The sequence below is a fragment of the Aspergillus pseudodeflectus genome, assembly GCF_044049435.1.
Source record: "Aspergillus pseudodeflectus strain CBS 756.74 chromosome Unknown BJX68scaffold_2, whole genome shotgun sequence".
Taxonomy (NCBI): Eukaryota; Fungi; Ascomycota; class Eurotiomycetes; order Eurotiales; family Aspergillaceae; genus Aspergillus; species Aspergillus pseudodeflectus.
Window position 1 is genome coordinate 462,035 of NW_027263778.1, and position 17,511 is coordinate 479,545.

At 50.7% G+C, this 17,511-nt stretch overlaps 7 protein-coding genes across 7 annotated transcripts; 4 read left to right on the top strand and 3 right to left on the bottom strand.

Annotated features, from left to right (window-relative positions):
- Window positions 1-22: 22 nt before the first annotated feature.
- On the bottom strand, window positions 23-882 carry BJX68DRAFT_261152 (putative ubiquitin conjugating enzyme (UbcD); the record flags this gene model as incomplete). Its single annotated transcript, XM_071044100.1, has 5 exons — window positions 23-162; window positions 218-401; window positions 529-558; window positions 666-711; window positions 839-882. 5 exons carry the CDS (start codon window positions 880-882, stop codon window positions 23-25), a joined length of 444 nt encoding a protein of 147 aa, XP_070904874.1.
- Window positions 883-1,814: 932 nt separating this feature from the next.
- BJX68DRAFT_224412 (acyl-CoA dehydrogenase) lies at window positions 1,815-3,719 on the bottom strand. Its single transcript, XM_071038262.1, has 4 exons — window positions 3,183-3,719; window positions 2,195-3,110; window positions 2,027-2,136; window positions 1,815-1,969 (listed from the first exon to the last, which is right to left on the bottom strand). The coding sequence occupies exons 1-4, from the start codon at window positions 3,397-3,399 to the stop codon at window positions 1,923-1,925; spliced, it is 1,290 nt and encodes a 429-aa protein (XP_070904875.1). The 5' UTR covers window positions 3,400-3,719; the 3' UTR covers window positions 1,815-1,922.
- Window positions 3,720-3,870: 151 nt separating this feature from the next.
- On the bottom strand, window positions 3,871-6,970 carry BJX68DRAFT_224419 (uncharacterized protein). Its single transcript, XM_071038263.1, has 4 exons — window positions 6,408-6,970; window positions 5,488-6,319; window positions 5,159-5,435; window positions 3,871-5,102 (listed from the first exon to the last, which is right to left on the bottom strand). The coding sequence occupies exons 1-4, from the start codon at window positions 6,686-6,688 to the stop codon at window positions 4,297-4,299; spliced, it is 2,196 nt and encodes a 731-aa protein (XP_070904876.1). The 5' UTR covers window positions 6,689-6,970; the 3' UTR covers window positions 3,871-4,296.
- Window positions 6,971-7,130: 160 nt separating this feature from the next.
- On the top strand, window positions 7,131-9,362 carry fen1 (multifunctional nuclease RAD27). The gene is made up of 5 exons (XM_071038264.1): window positions 7,131-7,212; window positions 7,291-7,376; window positions 7,457-7,461; window positions 7,523-8,084; window positions 8,146-9,362. Exons 1-5 carry the CDS (start codon window positions 7,137-7,139, stop codon window positions 8,665-8,667), a joined length of 1,251 nt encoding a protein of 416 aa, XP_070904877.1. The 5' UTR covers window positions 7,131-7,136; the 3' UTR covers window positions 8,668-9,362.
- A 1,669-nt stretch (window positions 9,363-11,031) lies between these two features.
- Window positions 11,032-13,052, top strand: BJX68DRAFT_224429 (histone H1/H5 family protein). Its single transcript, XM_071038265.1, has 7 exons — window positions 11,032-11,235; window positions 11,331-11,356; window positions 11,517-11,539; window positions 11,653-11,783; window positions 11,934-11,992; window positions 12,041-12,211; window positions 12,265-13,052. The coding sequence occupies exons 1-7, from the start codon at window positions 11,163-11,165 to the stop codon at window positions 12,379-12,381; spliced, it is 600 nt and encodes a 199-aa protein (XP_070904878.1). The 5' UTR covers window positions 11,032-11,162; the 3' UTR covers window positions 12,382-13,052.
- Window positions 12,153-12,855, top strand: BJX68DRAFT_79336 (uncharacterized protein). Its single transcript, XM_071049771.1, has 2 exons — window positions 12,153-12,211; window positions 12,265-12,855. Exon 2 carries the CDS (start codon window positions 12,424-12,426, stop codon window positions 12,766-12,768), a length of 345 nt encoding a protein of 114 aa, XP_070904879.1. The 5' UTR covers window positions 12,153-12,211; window positions 12,265-12,423; the 3' UTR covers window positions 12,769-12,855.
- Window positions 13,053-13,738: 686 nt separating the features above from the next.
- Window positions 13,739-17,511, top strand: BJX68DRAFT_224442 (1-phosphatidylinositol-4-phosphate 5-kinase). Its single transcript, XM_071038266.1, has 3 exons — window positions 13,739-15,522; window positions 15,587-16,547; window positions 16,601-17,511. Exons 1-3 carry the CDS (start codon window positions 14,387-14,389, stop codon window positions 17,063-17,065), a joined length of 2,562 nt encoding a protein of 853 aa, XP_070904880.1. The 5' UTR covers window positions 13,739-14,386; the 3' UTR covers window positions 17,066-17,511.

Below are 17,511 nucleotides of genomic sequence, written 5' to 3' on the forward strand. Positions count from 1 at the left end.
CGTGGAACTTGACAGGCGAAGATCAGATTGCGTACTTGCGGGTCCATTCGCGTGCGGTCGATTCGTATCGGGGGCGGTCGGTCTTGTAGACATGCGCGATCTCAGGCACCAAGGGATCATCAGGGTTGGGGTCTGTGAGCATAGAACAGATGGAAAGCAACACTGCAGAGTCACGTCAGTCTTCAGATCAAGCAAGAAGATGTTTGGGTCGACCTACCTTTGGAAATTGTCAGGGCCGGGCTCCATTGGTCTCGGAGAATGTCGAGACAGATGCTGCCGTTGGAGTTGATGTTGGGGTGGTAGATCCGCGTGTTGAAGCTGACCTTTGGTGGCTTGAATGGGTAGTCGGTAGGGAAGTGAATCGTCAGGAAGAACACGCCACCCGAGTATGGAGAGTCACCCTGAATGACAATAAAGTTAGTAACGGCATACACGAGAGACCACTGCGATAACTCGCAAGGTCCTTCCCCTTAAAGAAAGTGAAGCAACCCCGAAAGCGATCACAACCGAGAGACTCTGGCAACTTACAGGACCCATGATAGTTGCTTGCCAATGGAACTATTGAATCAGATGTTAGTCCTATGTTTCCGATCGATAACACCGAACGAGGGGATCTGCGGTTCGAGCAGCCCCGCGATTGGGACACAGCAGGGGTAGAAGCATACCAGGTCTTCTCCAGCAGGGCCGGCAGAGCAAGAGGAGGGAGGATCACTATATCAAAGACCATATATCAGCAATGTGGTGGAGGAAAAGATCGATGAGGCCATATTTTGACGGGGTGGCTTCGGGCAGCCCCCCGCGATAGGGTGGGGTGAACAGGCAAGAGTAATGGGCTTACCGGCCGAGATCAGTGAGTTCCTTGTTAATTCTCTTGAGAGCCATCTTTTAGGTGATATGAGGAAGAAAGGTGAAAAAGAGAGAAGACGCTAAATCAGCCGGTCGACGGTTGAAGAATGAGTGGGTTGAATTCGAAGGCGGGTATCTGCAGAGTCAGAAGTCGACGGTCAGTGACACTGTCAGGAGAAACGTTGACGGTCTCAGAAAGGAGGACTGACGAGATATAGGTGCGTAGACGGAGAGGAGGGGAAAGATGAGGCAGGGGTTGAAAAGGGAAGGCGAAAGGGGGAGTGATATACTCACAATGAGGATTACGTCGGGCGAGGCTGGAGGAGGGGAAACGAAGAAGAGAAAGAGAGAGTCGCTGAGGGAAAGAGACTGGAGGATTCTTTACACACCAACGCCCGCCTGACATACCGTTACCACTGTATTACCAATCAGGTCGGGCCCTTTCCGCTGGCTTCCCTAGAAACAAGGCGCCGCCGTACCGGCCGTACAATACTATCACGTGGACCCCACCCGTTGCCTTGAAAGAAAAGTATATCGACAGTCCAGACAGCAACGACTTGGCATCCTCGTTCTAAGAGAAGATCTTTCTAGATAGCCAGGGATGTATGCAAAATCCGACTCAGTAGCTTGCCTCCTTCGTTCTATACTAAGGCCGTCGCCTCTCGGCAAAACAGCCGAGTGTCGGCATCGCCACCTGCCAACAACTGGTTCTTTCTGCATCACCAGTCCACAGGCGCTTATGTTTTTATTCGTAAGGCGGCAAGGCGGACACTAAAGACGCCCGACATGCCCGCCAACAGCGACCCAGGGTTGTACAAATTTATTGGGACTTGGGCGAGGCTTAAGTTGTTCCCCGATCATGCTCTCGTTTCCGCCTGATCGCCGCTCGCGTGCCCACGTGGCGCAGCGTGAACGTGATGCGCTGCGCCATCCCACACGAAACCCAGTACGATTCAGCATGTTACTAGTAGTACGGAATTCATATATATCATTTTTTATATACAGGGTGAAGGTTTATCCGGCTATTATGAATAAAGCCAATATTAACAGTCTCGAGGAATTCATGTCCGACATCTTTAAACAAAGGCTTGAACTCCGGTAATAGCACGGCCTAGAATCAAAGCTGTACAAAGAGTCAGTGTCAACTCCCTTCTAGGAAAAGGTCAAAGATTAGACTCACCGTGAATGTCGCTTTGGCCCTCATATGTCTGTACCACAAACAGGTTCGCCACATGGCGAGCGATATGGTACTCGTCACTTGCCGCATTACCTCCAAAGATCTCTTGGAGACTGTGAAGCACATATTAGCATCAAATAGGGCATTATTAATTTGGGATTGTACACATACATTCGGGAGTTGGCAAGCGCTCGGTCACAGTTCTGTCTCTTGATCAACGAAATCATCTCCGGGGTGCTTTTGCCAGCGTCCTTCAGTCGAGCAACCTGGGTTGCAGCCAAGGTGCCATATGCAGCATCTGTGACAGCATCTGCCAGTTTCTTCTGGATCAGCTGGTACTTTGCCAGAGGGTTACCCTTGAACTGCTTCCGCTCCAGCGCGTACGTCCGAGCACGGTCGATGCAGTCTTCCAGGGCACCCATGGCTCCGAAAGCAATACCGAGACGTGCGCTGTTGAGGCAGGTGAACGGTCCCACCAGGCCCTCAACATCGGGGAACATGTTCTCTACCGCCACTGGGCAATCATCCAACTGAATCATGCCTGTGATGGATGCGCGAAGAGCAGACTTGTTCTTGAGGGCAGGAGTTTCGAGCGTCCCTGGTGGGCACTTGCTGCGTTCAACCGCGAATCCGCGAATCTTCCCTGTGCTTTCCAGCTTGGCCCAGACGATCAAGACATCGGATATGGGTGAGTTGGTAATCCAGGTCTTGCTTCCGGAGAGCAGGTAAACGCCCTTTTGCGTAGGATGTTCGCGCGCAATCGTCTCCATGGATCCAGGGTCGGAGCCGTGATTAGGCTCGGTGAGACCAAAGCAACCAGCCAGCTTGCCTTTGGCTAGGTCTGGAAGCAGCCTATCCTTGAGCTCCTGCGTGCCGAATTCGTGGATTGCAGTCATCGCCAGTGAGCTCTGCACGGACATCCCTGATCGGTATCCAGAGTCCACGCGCTCGACCTCTTTTGTAATCAAGCCAGAAGCAACGGTGCTCACGCCAGCGCATCCATACCCCTCTATGCTAGCGCCAAGGAGACCAAGCTCGCCCATTTCCTCTAGGATCTTTCGATCATAGTTCTCGGTTCGGTAGGCGTCTGTATTGAGGAATGATGTTAGTGAGAAGCCTAAGTAGTCCCAAGCATGGAACAATGTCGCTCGTAGCTTACCAAGGACCCTTGGTTGCAATCTTTCCTGGCAGTACTGTCTCGCAGTATCCTGAATGGCCAATTCTTCCTCTGTATACAGCTCCGACGCAAGAAGAGGGTCCTGCCAGTTGAAGTTCGTAGCGTACCCACGCACAACAGCGGCGCGCGATACTGCGGGGATCTTGCCTAGTCGGCCTGCCGAGCGCGAGGCAGTGCGGAGAAGGGACGAAGGATTCATTGTGCCAGAAAGTAGGTTTGAAATTGTCTAAATGTCTCCGTAAGGTCAATTGAACTGCAGACTCCTTATATCAACGGAGAGGACGAGGGTGGCGGGGAAAAGCGCAGTGTGGAGAGCTGACATTCTTGGAGACTTACAGGAGGCAAACCTCGGCAATTACTTGAAGAAGCGATGAGTGACCAAGTAACAAGCAACGGATCAAGCCGCGTCAAACTGAGGTTTTTATAGAGAAGTGTCGCTGGATCACCCTGGAGTCGTCAGGTTGATTAGTTCTCCAACTTTTACTCCAAGTGAGCCGAATCCCGCGGAGAGCAGTTGGGGTTCTTATCAGTATATCCGCGGGGTCCCCTTGCGATCCGTCGGGAGTCGCTGCGGAGATGAGATGCAAATACCCGGATGCCGACAACCCCATTGGAGGCCATCATCCCAGTGCTTCCTCCTGGGTCTTAATAGAGTAGCTACTCAGATCCATTCAATTGAGTACTGCATTAATATTAGAATGCTATATGCTATAGGGTATTTGCCTTAACTTGCACTATCGAACAAAACTGGATTCACCATGTCCATACAACCTCTCTCCGTGTCACTCACTTCCCAAAACATCCTGCTGAATAAGTTCCTTGGTCGTTAGATTGCTGTCAAGCTTGTTAGACCGTTCATATCTGTACATGTTCCAAGACTTCTCTTGTGGCCCCTTCGCGATCAGTATGGGACCGGATAGCGGACATGCAGTTCTCGGCTATCAAGCAGAGGCTCTACCGTTAACAAAGGGGACCAGTGAACTCCCACATTGCGCGCTGCACTTGTACGAGTATGTGCTGGGATGAATGAGTAGCCCTTATAGCGACCAGGATCCATCGCGTCTCTTTCGAAATACATGCCGAGTAAAGGCATGGATCAGGCAGGCATCTGGGACTGAAGGAAATCGAAAACACCAGTAGGGAAATACTCTTCGTCGAAACCCCAGAGATCAGCCATCATAGGGTCCATAGAGCCTTCCGAGAGTCCATTCGGATCTTTCATCTCGGTTTCGAATCCATTGCCCCTCTCTGCGGATAAGGGAGCAACACCTAGTAATGGGGGCGGGTGGCTCAAAATCGTATCGCGTTCGCCAAGTGCGGGTATGATTACTGGCTTGAACATTGAAGATTGGTCATAAGAGCCCTGTCCTGTGGGCTGCTGAAAGCCACAGTTTCGTTTCTCCCATTCTTCAAGTCCAGTGAGCATTTTCTTCAGACCCCGGGATATATGGTAGCTGAGGTGGCGTTCACTGGCCCTCTTGCTGCAGGACACCATCAACTCAACGATGCGGCCGACCAAGGTACGCACGTACGAAACGTCGATATTGAGACTTGCAGATGCAATTGAGTTCTGTTGATTTTGGCTCCCAGGGATGACACTCGAGCAGCCCTTGGCAGCAATCTTTAGGAGAAACACCGCCGCAAATGTGATCATGCTGTGAAGATACAGCGGAACACCGACCAAAGCCCTTTGGATGTCAGGCTCATCCAGGACAACCATGAGCGTCCTGATTGCAGATTCGATGGCCAGGTTTGCCCGCTTCTTTCGTTCAACGGACATTGGACGTGTCGAATTTGAAGAATGATAAGTTCGCAGAGCAACCGAATTGAGCTGTAAGCGGGAGAAATTATAGTGCAGATATACAGCTTTATAGGGGTAAGCACCAACGTACCGACTTCCGGCTATATAGGCGATTCGTCAGCAAGCACAGCTAGGATAAGGAGTTGGCCTCTCGTACCTAAACGCGGTAACCAAGCCGACCGCCATTGCCCGAGTTCAGCATCATATTTATCGATTTTCGAGAATTCACTTTCTGGAACCTCCAAATCCACGTCTGGACCAAATGCATGGTATATCCTCGTAAGAATAATGAACAGATCCACCTGGCTATGCAAGCGAAGATCGGATTGCGGGGCTGACGGGGATAGAATAAAGGTATGGTGATTTGTAATGCTGTAGTCTTCGTGTATTATGGGCGGCCTCCCATAGGCGATCGAAAAGTGATGCTCTAGAGTCTGCAGACGTCAGAGCCAAGCGGATGTAGAAGAGGAATCGAGACATCCTTACATAGAGGAGATACCACAGCCTAGCCTGTTCCTTGTGCTCTGGCGATCCCAATGTGGCTTTTCGATAGGCTTGGTGTAGGTTGCGTTCGGTAGCAATCCGGACTGCATACCCAGACAGTTTCCAGCTCACATCCGCAAGCCAAAAAGCCCCTATGCATAATGCGCGTAAATCATCCAGAGTATGATGTCTGTCTAGCATGGACTCCGACGCTAGTTTTGCGAACTCGGTGTAACATGTATCAAAGGTTCTCTCTTTATTGGGCAGATGGAGAGCCGTGACCGCGAGAATGGCTGCAGAGAGCATGGACGAGGAGTTCCGCAGAGCCGTGAGATCATTATGGACGAGTAATATCCCGTCCCAGAGATAACGGTTTAGAACACGGTCAAAGTGATCAAACAATTCTTCTGCTTCATGTAGCTCCACTGCTCCGCGCGAGACAAAATCCGTAACGAGCGCTCGATCGGTCGCATATTGTCGTTCTGGGGAGGTGGCCCGTATATCGCTCAATTGAGTCACTTCGTACAAACTCCCCATAGGAGCAGTGACGAGTGACGTAGCGCCATTCTCTTCTCTGTCGATGGCATATTGCGGTTGTTGCTGAAGGGATGCAGTGGAAACATTCGGTTTTTCGGCGCCTAGATCAATCGACTGGGCAACTCCCTCTAGAGCGGGATCTGGAGGGCTATCCTCTATTGACGCGGTGGACTCTTTGCGGCCTCTTCGTTTGGATGGACGCTCTGTTGATTTTCCGACCGCTTGGTAGTACGACAATTCTGGCAATTGAGCTTTGCGAAGCAGATCGGCCATGGCAAGCTCAATGGTTGATTTCCACCTGCAGTGTAACGCAAATTTCCGTTAGCGACCGCCATATTTCAATGTCAACTGCGTAATCGGGACAATAACTGCGGGAGAATATTTACTCTGCCTCGTCATCCAGCAATGTCTGGAGACTTTTGTTGACGACACATTCCAAGCCCATCCGCCGACATCGTTGACAGATCGTCTCCCCCGCGTTCATGTCACACCGAACTTTATGGCGTTTGCATTCCGTACAGGCTCGTATCCTCCGCGAGATCTTCGGGACATGCATCGGACTCTGGCGTGAGTCATTTTCTGATATAGAATGTGGTAAAGGGCCTTGAGGCGACGAACCCGAGGACGCCTCGCCATTCGCTTCAAAATGAGGACGACTCCGTTTCATGGTGCAAAGGTATTGTCGTGCTCATTGCCAGCGACAGCTCATTGGATCCTTCTTCTTTATTGTTCTTCGACCAGTTTCAGGCAACAAACGGTACAACAGCCGTAGACCAGTCAGATAAGAAAAGAGAATGAGGGGTTGGCAGGTCGGGGAGGATCCGCCAGAATTGCTTGCCGATAGCGATGTTTCCGATCCTGTGACCAGCGGATATTTCTCTGCGCAACCGACGAATCCTCTGCTCCGGAATCTGAAAGACGAGCCCAGCCCCAGCCAGGCCTTAGTCTCGGGGCCGTACTCGGAGTAAAGCAAGCTGGGCTGGATACTGGGGTTCCGAAGCGGGGGCATTGATCACGTGTGAACTGGCTTTGGCTGCGCTAATCCGCTTCCGGTCTAATGATGTCGGCGGGCGCGTCCAACGCGTTCCGCCACCGCGACGGAGCTTCATGTCTAGATGTTGCTATCAAAAACCTCATTCCGTATTCTCTTTCACGAAAAATACTACAGAATACTCAAAATGGGGATTAAACGTGAGTCCAAGACCTTTCTATGAATAGCGCAATTGCTACGCCCTATTCTATCCTCCCAGTGCTAATTGAAGCTTCCAGACCTCTATCAAGTGATCGCTGAAAATGCGCCCGATGCCATCAAGGCAGGGGATATCAAAAACCACTTTGGCCGAAAGGTCGCTATAGTATGTCTGTCTCTTTTGCTTCAATTACCTTCGACTTTACTTCCGGACGGAAGAGCTAACCCACCCCGTGTCCCTCTTAGGATGCGTACGTTGCCGCCTGTCGCCAAAGCAAAGACACAGTTGAGGTCGATACTAACACGCTGCAGATCCATGAGCATCTACTCCTTCCTCATCGCCGTTCGCTCCGAGGGACAACAGCTCATGAGTGATACCGGCGAGACCACGTCACACCTGATGGGCATGTTCTATCGCACACTACGCATGGTCGACAACGGAATCAAACCCCTATACGTCTTCGACGGGGCCCCGCCGAAGCTCAAATCTGGTGAACTCGCAAAGCGAAGCGCACGCAAGCTCGAAGCGACAGAAGCCCACGAGGAAGCCAAGGAAACCGGTACCGCCGAGGATGTTGAGAAGTTCTCGAGACGTACAGTGCGGGTAACAAGGGAACATAACGCGGAATGCAAGAAGCTCTTGAAATTCATGGGTATCCCGTACATCGACGCTCCAACAGAGGCAGAGGCGCAGTGTGCTGTGCTTGCCCGTGCAGGGAAGGTCTACGCTGCTGCGTCGGAGGATATGGATACGCTATGCTTCGATTCGCCCATTTTACTTAGGCACCTTACCTTTAGTGAGCAGAGAAAAGAGCCAATTCAAGAGATTCACTTGGATAAGGCACTAGAGGGCATGGGCATGGATCGAAATCAGGTAACTTCTCCTGACACACGCTTGACAGCTGCGATGCTCACAATTTCCGTGCACAAACTAGTTTATCGACCTTTGCATCCTCCTCGGGTGTGATTACTTAGAGCCCATCCCCAAAGTCGGACCCAACACTGCGCTAAAATTGATCCGGGAGTACGGGACACTGGAAAAGGTGGTCGAATCTATTGAAAAGGACCCCAAGCACAAACTAGTTATGCCAGAGTCCTGGCCTTACCAGGACGCCCGAGAGCTTTTTATCAAGCCGGATGTCAGAGACGCCAACGATCCCGAGTGCGACTTCAAATGGGAAGCACCAGACATCGAAGGCCTCGTCGACTTCCTCGTGAAGGACAAAGGATTCAACGAGGACCGCGTCCGCAACGGTGCCGCCCGACTTCAGAAGAACCTGAAAACCGCGCAGCAGTCGCGCCTCGAAGGTTTTTTCAAGCCAGTTGCCAAGACAGACGCAGAAAAGGCGAATATGAAGCGCAAGCACGACGAGAAGATCCAGGAGCAGAAGAAGCGCAAGAAGGAAGAGGCGAAGGCCAAGAAAGAGGCGAAGGCGCGGCCTCGGGGTGCCGCGTAGCATTTTCGGTCCTTCATGTTTGACGAGGGCGCAAAAGAACGGTGGCATTGCGTGGGACAGGCGTTTACCGGAGTATAATCAAAGCTACTTTTTTCATCTTGCTGTCAGTTTTTTCATCCAGCATATGTGTTGTCCAGCGCGCAAGGATCCCGGTGTATATCCTGCGTAAAAATGGTATGGAGGGCCATACTGGGCCGCATAATCCTGACCGCGCTTCCTTCCGGTCTTGTCGCCAAGGCGTGTCTCACGTAGTATACAAGCTGTTGGGAATCGGGTCGCTTATGGCAGTCAACTGATGTGCAACAAGATTCCGCGGGAAGACATCACGACCGCGGCAGATGGTCGCCTTGAGCGACGAATGTGATTGAACCCAGCTCAAACCTCGACCGCAATGTCCTTCGTGAATAAACTCTGTGAACAAGATATCAGGCGTCTAGACTCAAGTTATCCCTCTTGAAATGCCGCGGTTCATGTCGTCTTGATGTGTTTTGTTCTCCTGAAACGGCACGCCGCAGGCGTCGCATCATGCTCGGGTCTGGTTCAAGAACCAACTTCGTAGAGAGCAGATACATGGCTTAGTGTTTGTTAGAAGAGACATGTTGTGCGGTGTCTAATCTCTGATATGGATGATTTACTTTAATCCAAGCACGCATCCTACAATCCTACAATCCTACAATCCCGTGCGTGAATCCGATGGCCTAAGAGGTGTGGTGGCGATATATATACTACTAGCAGTGCGGGGTCAGCATTCTCATATCAGCCAAGCCAAGTATCACAAAGTAACGAAGACAACAGGAAAGGCGCTGGTATCGCCAGTGATGGATTACAGAGCTATCTGAAGCTCAACTTTCAAGTGCAGACGCCAAATTTGCCCCAGGCGCAAAATGGGCACCGACGAGGATCCTCAAGCCAAGCATTCCCAAGCTGGGGACTGTCTGTTTGCGGCTATCGTAGCTCGCGAACCACGGCTGATCGGGGCACTAAGACAGGAAAATCAACCCAGCTCAAGCAGGGGATCGAAACAGTTGCCCTCGGCCTTTGTTTGTTTCGTGCGCGCATGGAGCGGAATCACCCAAGGAGCTGATGCTATCTTGAGCTTCGTCCTATCAGTAGCCGCTCTGCCTAGCTATAGCCTACAACAAAGAATAGACGCCTGATGCAGGGAGCTAAGCTCACTCATCGCCGAGGGCTGATTTGCTATCATTTACCTTAACCACGACTGGCCATACTGTAGCCTGCAGAGCGGGAAACCTCCCCCGAGCCGGAGACTCAAAAGCGGGCGCAGGTAAACAATGGTTGACAGCCAACCAGACAACCAGCCAAACCATGGAACCGAAACTAGATCACGCAGGAGTAGACTAGAAGCGAAGTCCATGAGCCACAGCTTGACACAGGCCTGGGTCGGCCGGGGACAAAGCTCAATCCGTAAGTCAATCCTGGGTGCATACATCCTCCCTCGTGACCTAAAGGGCCGAAAGCGCATAGTGCGCACGAGGGCCCCTTTCCACCCATCCAGCAGGATGCGGCAATGCAATGCAAGGGGAGGACCTGCCGGGTAGATGAGTAGATGCATCGTTCGGCTGCTGGTTTCAGAGCTATTACGCAAGGTGTTAGTAGGCGATGAGCTTGATTGAACTGCAGAGCCTATTGTTGGAGCGGTGGCATCATAGACTGCGGGTGAGAAGTCCACATGCGCAGCGATTGATCGGGCCCGTTTCCACGGAATAGAAGCATAAGTAAAGTAAGCGAGAACTGCGCGAGCCCTCTGAGAATAGTTTGGAGATATTGGCTGTCTCATAATGGGGTTAGTAAAGCGTGGTGGACGCTGGAGGATGGCGCGGAGCAGCAGCTCGAGTGAGTCGAGAGAGAAACAAAGGATGGGCGATGTGACTTGGGAAAGCACAAACGAGCAGGCGCGACACGCGTTTATGGTCTTGACTACTTGGTTGGAATCTGCGCCAGACACTATTAAGCCCAGACTCCTATCCAGAAAAGGAGATATTTTGAGGGAAAGGGGTTTGAAAAGTCGAGATGAGACGCGTAGGAGTCTGGGTTGGGAGTGCTCGCGCGAAGAATTGAGAGGGAAGCGAGGTCAAAAGGTGGGCGGACGACTACGTTTCCAGAACATCTTTTTACCCAAAGCCAAACAGTTAAAAATATAGAAAAATTATCGAGGGAATCTAAAGCTACCAATAAGGTAAGCAGAAAAACCACAGATAAAGAAGAAGCGAAGGGCGAGGAGAAAAAAATAAGGGAAGCGATGGGAGCTTGACGTGTTTTTCTGCTTGCGAGTGATCCTGTGTCAACACCGGCTGCCCTATATAAAGCGCCCATGCCCCGCGGCTTTCCCACCCCTTCCCTCCCGATCTTTTTCTGCTTCCAACTCCTCTCCACCAGTCTTGCCTGTCGTCTGCTGCGGAGATCTCGATCTTCTAGACCTTCTAAACTTCTTTATATATTCTTCTTATCTTCACAACTAAACACCATCACTCACCATGCCTCCCAAGAGAGCGACCACCACCGCGGCCAAGAAGACCGCCGCCGGCCCAACCCACGCCTCCTACCGTGGTATGTATTCACTGATCCTGCTTCACCACCACTTCGCGTCGTGGTAAAACTAGTATCGCTATTGTCGCGAATAAATGCTGATTCTTGCAATATAGATATGATCAAGGTCGCCATTTTGAATGTGAGTTGATCACGTTCTTTCTGCAGTGGCTTGGATGACGCTGCCGGGCGGGAGCAACCCCCGACCGTGACACGTCTCCCCTCTTGTTGATCATCCCAACATCAGCGTCGGATTTGATCTCTTTCATCGTAATCTTGATCGCTAACATCTCTCGCTTCAGCTGAAAGAAAGAAACGGTAGCAGGTACGTTGTTTTTGTGTTCTTTCTCTCCTTGTTGCATGCCGTTCTTCGACCCTCGCTGTCGCCCGTCATCATGACCCTGTCGCTCCTCAAGCTAACTTTAATTCCCTTCGCAGCCGCCAGTCCATCAAGAAATATGTGCTGGCCAATAACAAGCTTGCGCCTGCTTCTCAAAATGCCTTTGATAGCCAGTTCAACAAGGCCATCAAGTCCGGTGTTGAGAAGGGAGAATTCCTTCAGCCCAAGGGTAGGTCATTTCTTTTGTCGCGCACCCTTCAACACCCTTCCCCGCACATCATCGCGTTATCTTCTATAATTTTCGTCGCCGTTTTATTCATTGCGATTTCTGCGCATCCTGAAATCGATTGTGCGTAATGCTGACGCGCTTCATTCTTAGGTCCATCTGGCCCCGTGAAGCTGGCCAAGAAGGAAGCTCCTGCTAAGCCTGCCCCAAAGGTAACCATCCTCCCTTCTATTTTCAAGTCCATGCTAACGACATTCAAGAAACCTGCTGCTACCACAAAGGCTGCCGCCCCCAAGAAGGCCGCCGCCAAGAAGACCGAGAAGGCTGAGAAGGCTGAGAAGCCCAAGACTAAGAAGTCCACTGCCGGCGTGAAGAAGTCCGTTGGACGGCCCAAGGCTAACACTGCTAAGCCTCGCAAGACTAGCACGGCCGTAAGTCATCATGCCGGATACTCTCCAGGGCTATCGCACTAACTTCGTTCAAGGCTCCTGCTGTCGTTGACAAGCCTAAGGTCTCCACCGTTACCAAGTCTGGTCGCAAGACCACGACGGCGGCAAAGCCCGCCGCGAAGGTGACCAAGAAGACCTCTAAGAAGGCTTAAAGATGAGTGCCTTCTTTGAAGTCTGTTTTGAGCGCCCTCTTGATGTTTTACTCTGGCTCTTACATGATGTGCTTCCGGATATCTCTCACGTTGTGTTCTCTTATCCTTCTGCTGTACTTTCTTTGTTCACTATACCTTCCTTGGGTGAGTCTGGGGTATCTTTTTTGTTCTCATTCGCCTTTATTGCTATGTTGGTTGGGTTGGCGTCCTGTGATGGATTTTGAAACGGGAAATGTTGCTTGCTTGTTGATCTCCCGGATATGCTGCGGCTCGGGAATGGGATTCTTAGGTTTTGATCAAGTCCAATCTATCTCCATATGTTTATGCTCTTCTCGTCATAGTAAATTAATAGCTAAGCATTTGATTGCTGTGGCCGGTTGCGTCTGAGATTAACGGTTCGCATTGTGCCATTATCCTGCTAGTGCTGCTCACCGATTCAATTTTCAGATTGTGCATGCCATTACCATGTCTATGTTTTTGTACCACAGGGTCTTGGCCATGGACTCGAATTGGTTGCTCACTATTGTTTGATATACAGCTCCGACTTTGATGGTGGCAAGGCTACTGGTGGGTTGAGGTTATGGACCCCCAAAGTATATTCTGGTGCAGGCAGTGAGGGATGTAGATTAGGATTTTTAAAAGAGATATAACGAACAGAGATTTATAACTAGTAATATCATCAGAAAAATATTAGGATCTGTTTATTGTAGTATAGCTACTTAGACTCTTCTTATTATGAAAATCTAATCAAGATCTTGTATGCAAGTTTTACCTCTGGGGCCATTGTACAATGATGATCAACTAGGGTTTGAAGTATAAAGTTATGCACACTGCATACCCGTCTTTTATGACAAACATATGGTGAGTCCCGATGCCTTGACCTGGAGAAACCAGAACTATGACATAACTGGATAAAGTGTCTCACCCTCGCTTTCCATTTAGACGAGATTGAAACGTTTATACTCTTGGGGAACTTATGTATCGACAACTTCATGACATTAATGATGCGAAGACTTGGGCTGCGCTGTTTCTAAATATAAGATTGCCGACTGGGATGCTGCAGCAACGTGAGAGAGAGAGTCGGCGATTACTCTATCTTACAGCGCACCAAGGTAGTTATTATTCGCAAGGTTGAGGTTGATCATGACCCAGGCTTCGCCTAAGTAGGAGAGTCAAGATTATCCCCTGCAAAACTCTTGTGTAAAAGCTGGAGATGCTGCTTTGATTTGGGAGCTGAAAGGTGGAGCTCGCATTGAACCACGGACTGCCGGGCTCCCCCCTGCCTTTAAAAGGCCCTGACAACTAGGCAGTAGCATAAGGAAATATAGGAGTAAAACTGCATGATTGAGAAGAATAGGAGAGACTCAGACAAGTAGTCAGCGCCCGAGGAATAAATGCCCCAAGTCTGTATATTACGCGCATTTACATGGAGCGTACGATACTCAATTGTGAAGCGTTCGCTTTTGAGTCCGTCTTCCAAGTCCTAATCTCCGACTGGAACTAAACCTGCTGCTGTCCTTCCATCATAGTCGATTCTTCACTCTGCTGTCATTCCTCCTCCTCCTGTTCATCACCAACATTACTCTCTTCTACCGGACATTTTCACCTTCCCGGATTAATTTTCTCTACCTCTTTTTACAGCGATACCCTCTTTTCGTCGTCTTTCCATCCCCGCCTTCCTCTTCTACGACTCGCAGTCGGGGGTGCCGGACTGTGTTGACTTTCGCCTGCTCCTCGAGATTGCTCGGAACATGCTAATCAGTCCATAAATCATCTGCCACGCCGCGGCTGGCCGCTTAGATTTGACAAGGAGGGTGTCATCCCCAATCCCGAATTCCTGACGACGATCGGTTACTCTCAACCCCTTGCGACGCTATCTCTCACCTACCGATCGAGCGGCTCTCCCTGACAGTTCCTCCCCTCATACCACCACTCTCGTTGGGCCCTCCGCCTTCTATCTTCATCGTACCTACGCCGTTCGCACCTCCCGGCGTCAACAGCGATCATGCCGTCCTTCTCAAACGACTACCCTTCTCAGACGGTCACTGCTACCGCTACACATCCCCGCTCATTCGGCCCGCCTCAAGATCGATCCCACGATAAGAATTCCGTAGGGAATACTTTTCTGTGGACAAATTGGCCAAATGGGGACTCTAGCCACTTGGACACACCTTCGAACGATCGGCATCTTCCCAACGGCAGCACATATTCTTTGACCGGACCCCGTTCGAGCGCCAGTTCTTACAATCGAGAATTTCTGCAGTCAAAAGATGGAAGCCTACACTCGCTCGGAAACGGATCGGCTCGTGAACATCGAGAAGGAAGGCCATCCTCCATTACCATGGAGAGGGAGTTTCCCCGCAAGTCCTCCGACACAGGGGTTGGGGCAGCGTCGCCGACTGCGTCAATTGCTAGTCAGCAGGTCAATGGGGCATCATTGAGCCATAGATCGCTCAACGCCAAGCATATGGTGAATGGGGATTATTCGCGACCGTCTGTTGACGAATTGGTATGCTCAGACTCTGCGACTAACGCACCAGGATCACGACTGTCGACTTCTCTTCCTGATAGCACTGGTCGGCTTTCTCCGGATCTTGGAGGCCTATCACCTACCCAGAAAGGGTCCTATCGGCATTCATCTCCTCCAGTCCCGGTGGGAGTAAACCGGAGCAACACACAAGATTCGGCAAACTCGAGCCTTCGACAACGGCATACCCTACAAGTTCCGAGAACCACTAGTGGCCGCCGCAGTAGTCGTGATCAGCCGGAAGACGTCGCCTACAGTAGTGGCCGCTTATCACCAACAGCAGGAATCCGCCGTCCGTCTCTCGGCCTGGCCCGCAGAAACACGAGAACGAACCAGTCCGATATCTTTATCGATGAAGCAAATCCAGACGAAGACGCAGCTCGATGGGCTGAGGCCATCAAACAGAGGAGAGCCTCGAGAAGGAAACGACGAGACGAGGAAGACGATGAAAGGGTTGTAGTAGGAACGAAAGTCGATCGCAACCACGTCAACTGGGTTACCTCGTATAACATGCTCACTGGCATTCGATTCACCGTGTCAAGAATCAACGCGAAGATGGATCGAGAGTTGACGCCGGCCGACTTTGAAGCGGCACACAAGTTCTCCTTTGATATGTATGTGTCAATACCTCAAAACACGGGCATCATGGGTGGTTACTAACGATTTGGTTCTCTTTAGAACTGGTAACGAGTTGACGCCATCTGCTCAGTACGATTTCAAGTTCAAGGACTACGCGCCCTGGGTTTTCCGTCACCTGAGATCGAAGTTCCGCCTTGACCCTGCCGACTACCTGATGTCCCTTACGAGCAAGTATATTCTGTCGGAACTTGGCTCCCCAGGAAAGAGTGGCAGTTTCTTCTACTTCTCACGAGACTACAAGTACATCATAAAGACGATTCACCACGCCGAACACAAACTGCTGCGGAAAATCCTACCCGAATACTACAAGCATGTGGAGCAAAACCCAAACACCCTGATATCGCAGTTTTATGGTCTACACCGAGTTAAGATGGCTTACGGCCGCAAGATACACTTTGTCGTCATGAACAACCTCTTCCCACCACACCGTGATATTCATTACACCTTCGATTTGAAGGGCTCAATGGTTGGACGTGAGATGAGCGAGGATTATATCAAAGATCACCCACGGTCGACAATGAAGGATCTGAACTGGCTTCGAAGAGAACGCCAGCTGGAATGCGGCCCGGCCAAGCGTGAATTCTTTCTCGCTCAACTCAAGCGGGATGTGGAGTTACTCAAGCGGCTGAAGATCATGGATTATTCACTTCTTGTGGGTATACACGATCTTGAAAAGGGTAACGAGGAGAAACTTCGTGACAAGACTTTGCAAGTCTTCCAGCCTGGGGCTGATCGTGAAGAGGAAATCCACCCAAACACACTAATGCGCACTCCTTCTAAGCTGGAAAATGAACGCAAGGCTCGCGAACTCCGAATGCTTATCCAAAAGGAACGACCTGTGCCACTTGAAAAAGCAACCGCAAAAATGCCAGACGAAATCCTTGATGAACGAAAGTACCATGTGTTCTACTCTGATGACGGAGGATTTCGAGCTACGCATGAAAACGGTCAGCCCGGCCAGGAAATTTATTATCTGGGTATCATCGACTGTCTGACACATGTAAGTCTTGATTCTAGGCTCTAGATTGAGCACCTGGCTAACAGTTAGAGTAGTATGGCACCGTGAAACGAATAGAGCACTTTGTCAAGGGTCTTACTCACGACCGGACTCAGATATCGCCGATTCCCCCAGAAAGCTATGGAGACCGTTTCATCGCTTTTATCAAACGAATAACGATGTCGAAGGAGGAAGCGCAACGATGTCGAGAGTCACAAGCTACGGAGCAAGCCGGCCCGTGTGAGCAATCTGCACCACAGCCAGGACATGAATCAGCCGCCTCAGCTCCCAGCCAGCAACCGGCGGGCGTTTGTGGCCCCGGACCTAGTACGCTACCAATCGTGGACGAAGCTGGTGAGGGTAGTAGTGTCGGTGGACACAGTCAACGCAGTCCACGGTGTCCTTCGCCACGCCTAGATAAGGAGTTACCCTTGACGCCAAGTAACGGTGTACCACCACAGCTTCCAGAGAAGCAGAACGGGTTCCTTCAAAATGGGAAAGGCCTTGCCGTTCCTGTTTGATGACTGCAATGGCTGCACCGCTGCTTGCCGTTTGCGAATACTTTCCTGCGCCCTGGCCTTCATTTTTGTCGATTCTGATGATATCCCCATTCGCAATATTCCCATCTATACCTATTTTCTTTTTCAGGGCACCAGGTCATTTCCTATTCCATGCATTGAACGCCCCGCTGCCATCTTCCGCTTCTTTCGAAGGTGATAGTTTTGATGTTCTCACGATTGATGCGAGCGATTATTTGGGCTGTTGAGCACTTTACATACCGTCATCAGCACGGTTGTTTTTCGCCAAAGTTGATATTCTATCAGCCTGCATTTCCAATTGGTTATAATTTTGGGTCGACGTATCCCCTTGACTTGACCTACATCTGCTGCTATTGTCTTCACATCGAGCGCCCCAGACCGCGTTCGATTCGGCTCTCTTATACGCCTATCCTTTTTTTTTTTTTTTT

Bases quoted from the DNA above. Each gene is read 5' to 3' on its own strand.
- BJX68DRAFT_79336 (XM_071049771.1), top strand. From the start codon at position 12,424: ATGTTTTACTCTGGCTCTTACATGATGTGCTTCCGGATATCTCTCACG.
- BJX68DRAFT_224429 (XM_071038265.1), top strand. From the start codon at position 11,163: ATGCCTCCCAAGAGAGCGACCACCACCGCGGCCAAGAAGACCGCCGCC. The intron at 11,357-11,516 runs GTGAGTTGATCA...CTCTCGCTTCAG, and splicing joins TCAAGGTCGCCATTTTGAAT to CTGAAAGAAAGAAACGGTAG. The intron at 12,212-12,264 runs GTAAGTCATCAT...ACTTCGTTCAAG, and splicing joins CTCGCAAGACTAGCACGGCC to GCTCCTGCTGTCGTTGACAA.
- BJX68DRAFT_224412 (XM_071038262.1), bottom strand. From the start codon at position 3,399: ATGAATCCTTCGTCCCTTCTCCGCACTGCCTCGCGCTCGGCAGGCCGA. The intron at 2,137-2,194 runs GTATGTGTACAA...TGTGCTTCACAG, and splicing joins GCGCTTGCCAACTCCCGAAT to TCTCCAAGAGATCTTTGGAG. The intron at 1,970-2,026 runs GTGAGTCTAATC...CTCTTTGTACAG, and splicing joins GGGCCAAAGCGACATTCACG to CTTTGATTCTAGGCCGTGCT.
- BJX68DRAFT_224442 (XM_071038266.1), top strand. From the start codon at position 14,387: ATGCCGTCCTTCTCAAACGACTACCCTTCTCAGACGGTCACTGCTACC. The intron at 15,523-15,586 runs GTATGTGTCAAT...GGTTCTCTTTAG, and splicing joins CACAAGTTCTCCTTTGATAT to AACTGGTAACGAGTTGACGC. The intron at 16,548-16,600 runs GTAAGTCTTGAT...CAGTTAGAGTAG, and splicing joins TCATCGACTGTCTGACACAT to TATGGCACCGTGAAACGAAT.
- BJX68DRAFT_224419 (XM_071038263.1), bottom strand. From the start codon at position 6,688: ATGAAACGGAGTCGTCCTCATTTTGAAGCGAATGGCGAGGCGTCCTCG. The intron at 5,436-5,487 runs GTAAGGATGTCT...TGACGTCTGCAG, and splicing joins GGCTGTGGTATCTCCTCTAT to ACTCTAGAGCATCACTTTTC. The intron at 5,103-5,158 runs GTACGAGAGGCC...TCGCCTATATAG, and splicing joins GGCTTGGTTACCGCGTTTAG to CCGGAAGTCGGTACGTTGGT.
- fen1 (XM_071038264.1), top strand. From the start codon at position 7,137: ATGTTGCTATCAAAAACCTCATTCCGTATTCTCTTTCACGAAAAATAC. The intron at 7,213-7,290 runs GTGAGTCCAAGA...TGAAGCTTCCAG, and splicing joins ACTCAAAATGGGGATTAAAC to ACCTCTATCAAGTGATCGCT. The intron at 8,085-8,145 runs GTAACTTCTCCT...TGCACAAACTAG, and splicing joins TGGGCATGGATCGAAATCAG to TTTATCGACCTTTGCATCCT.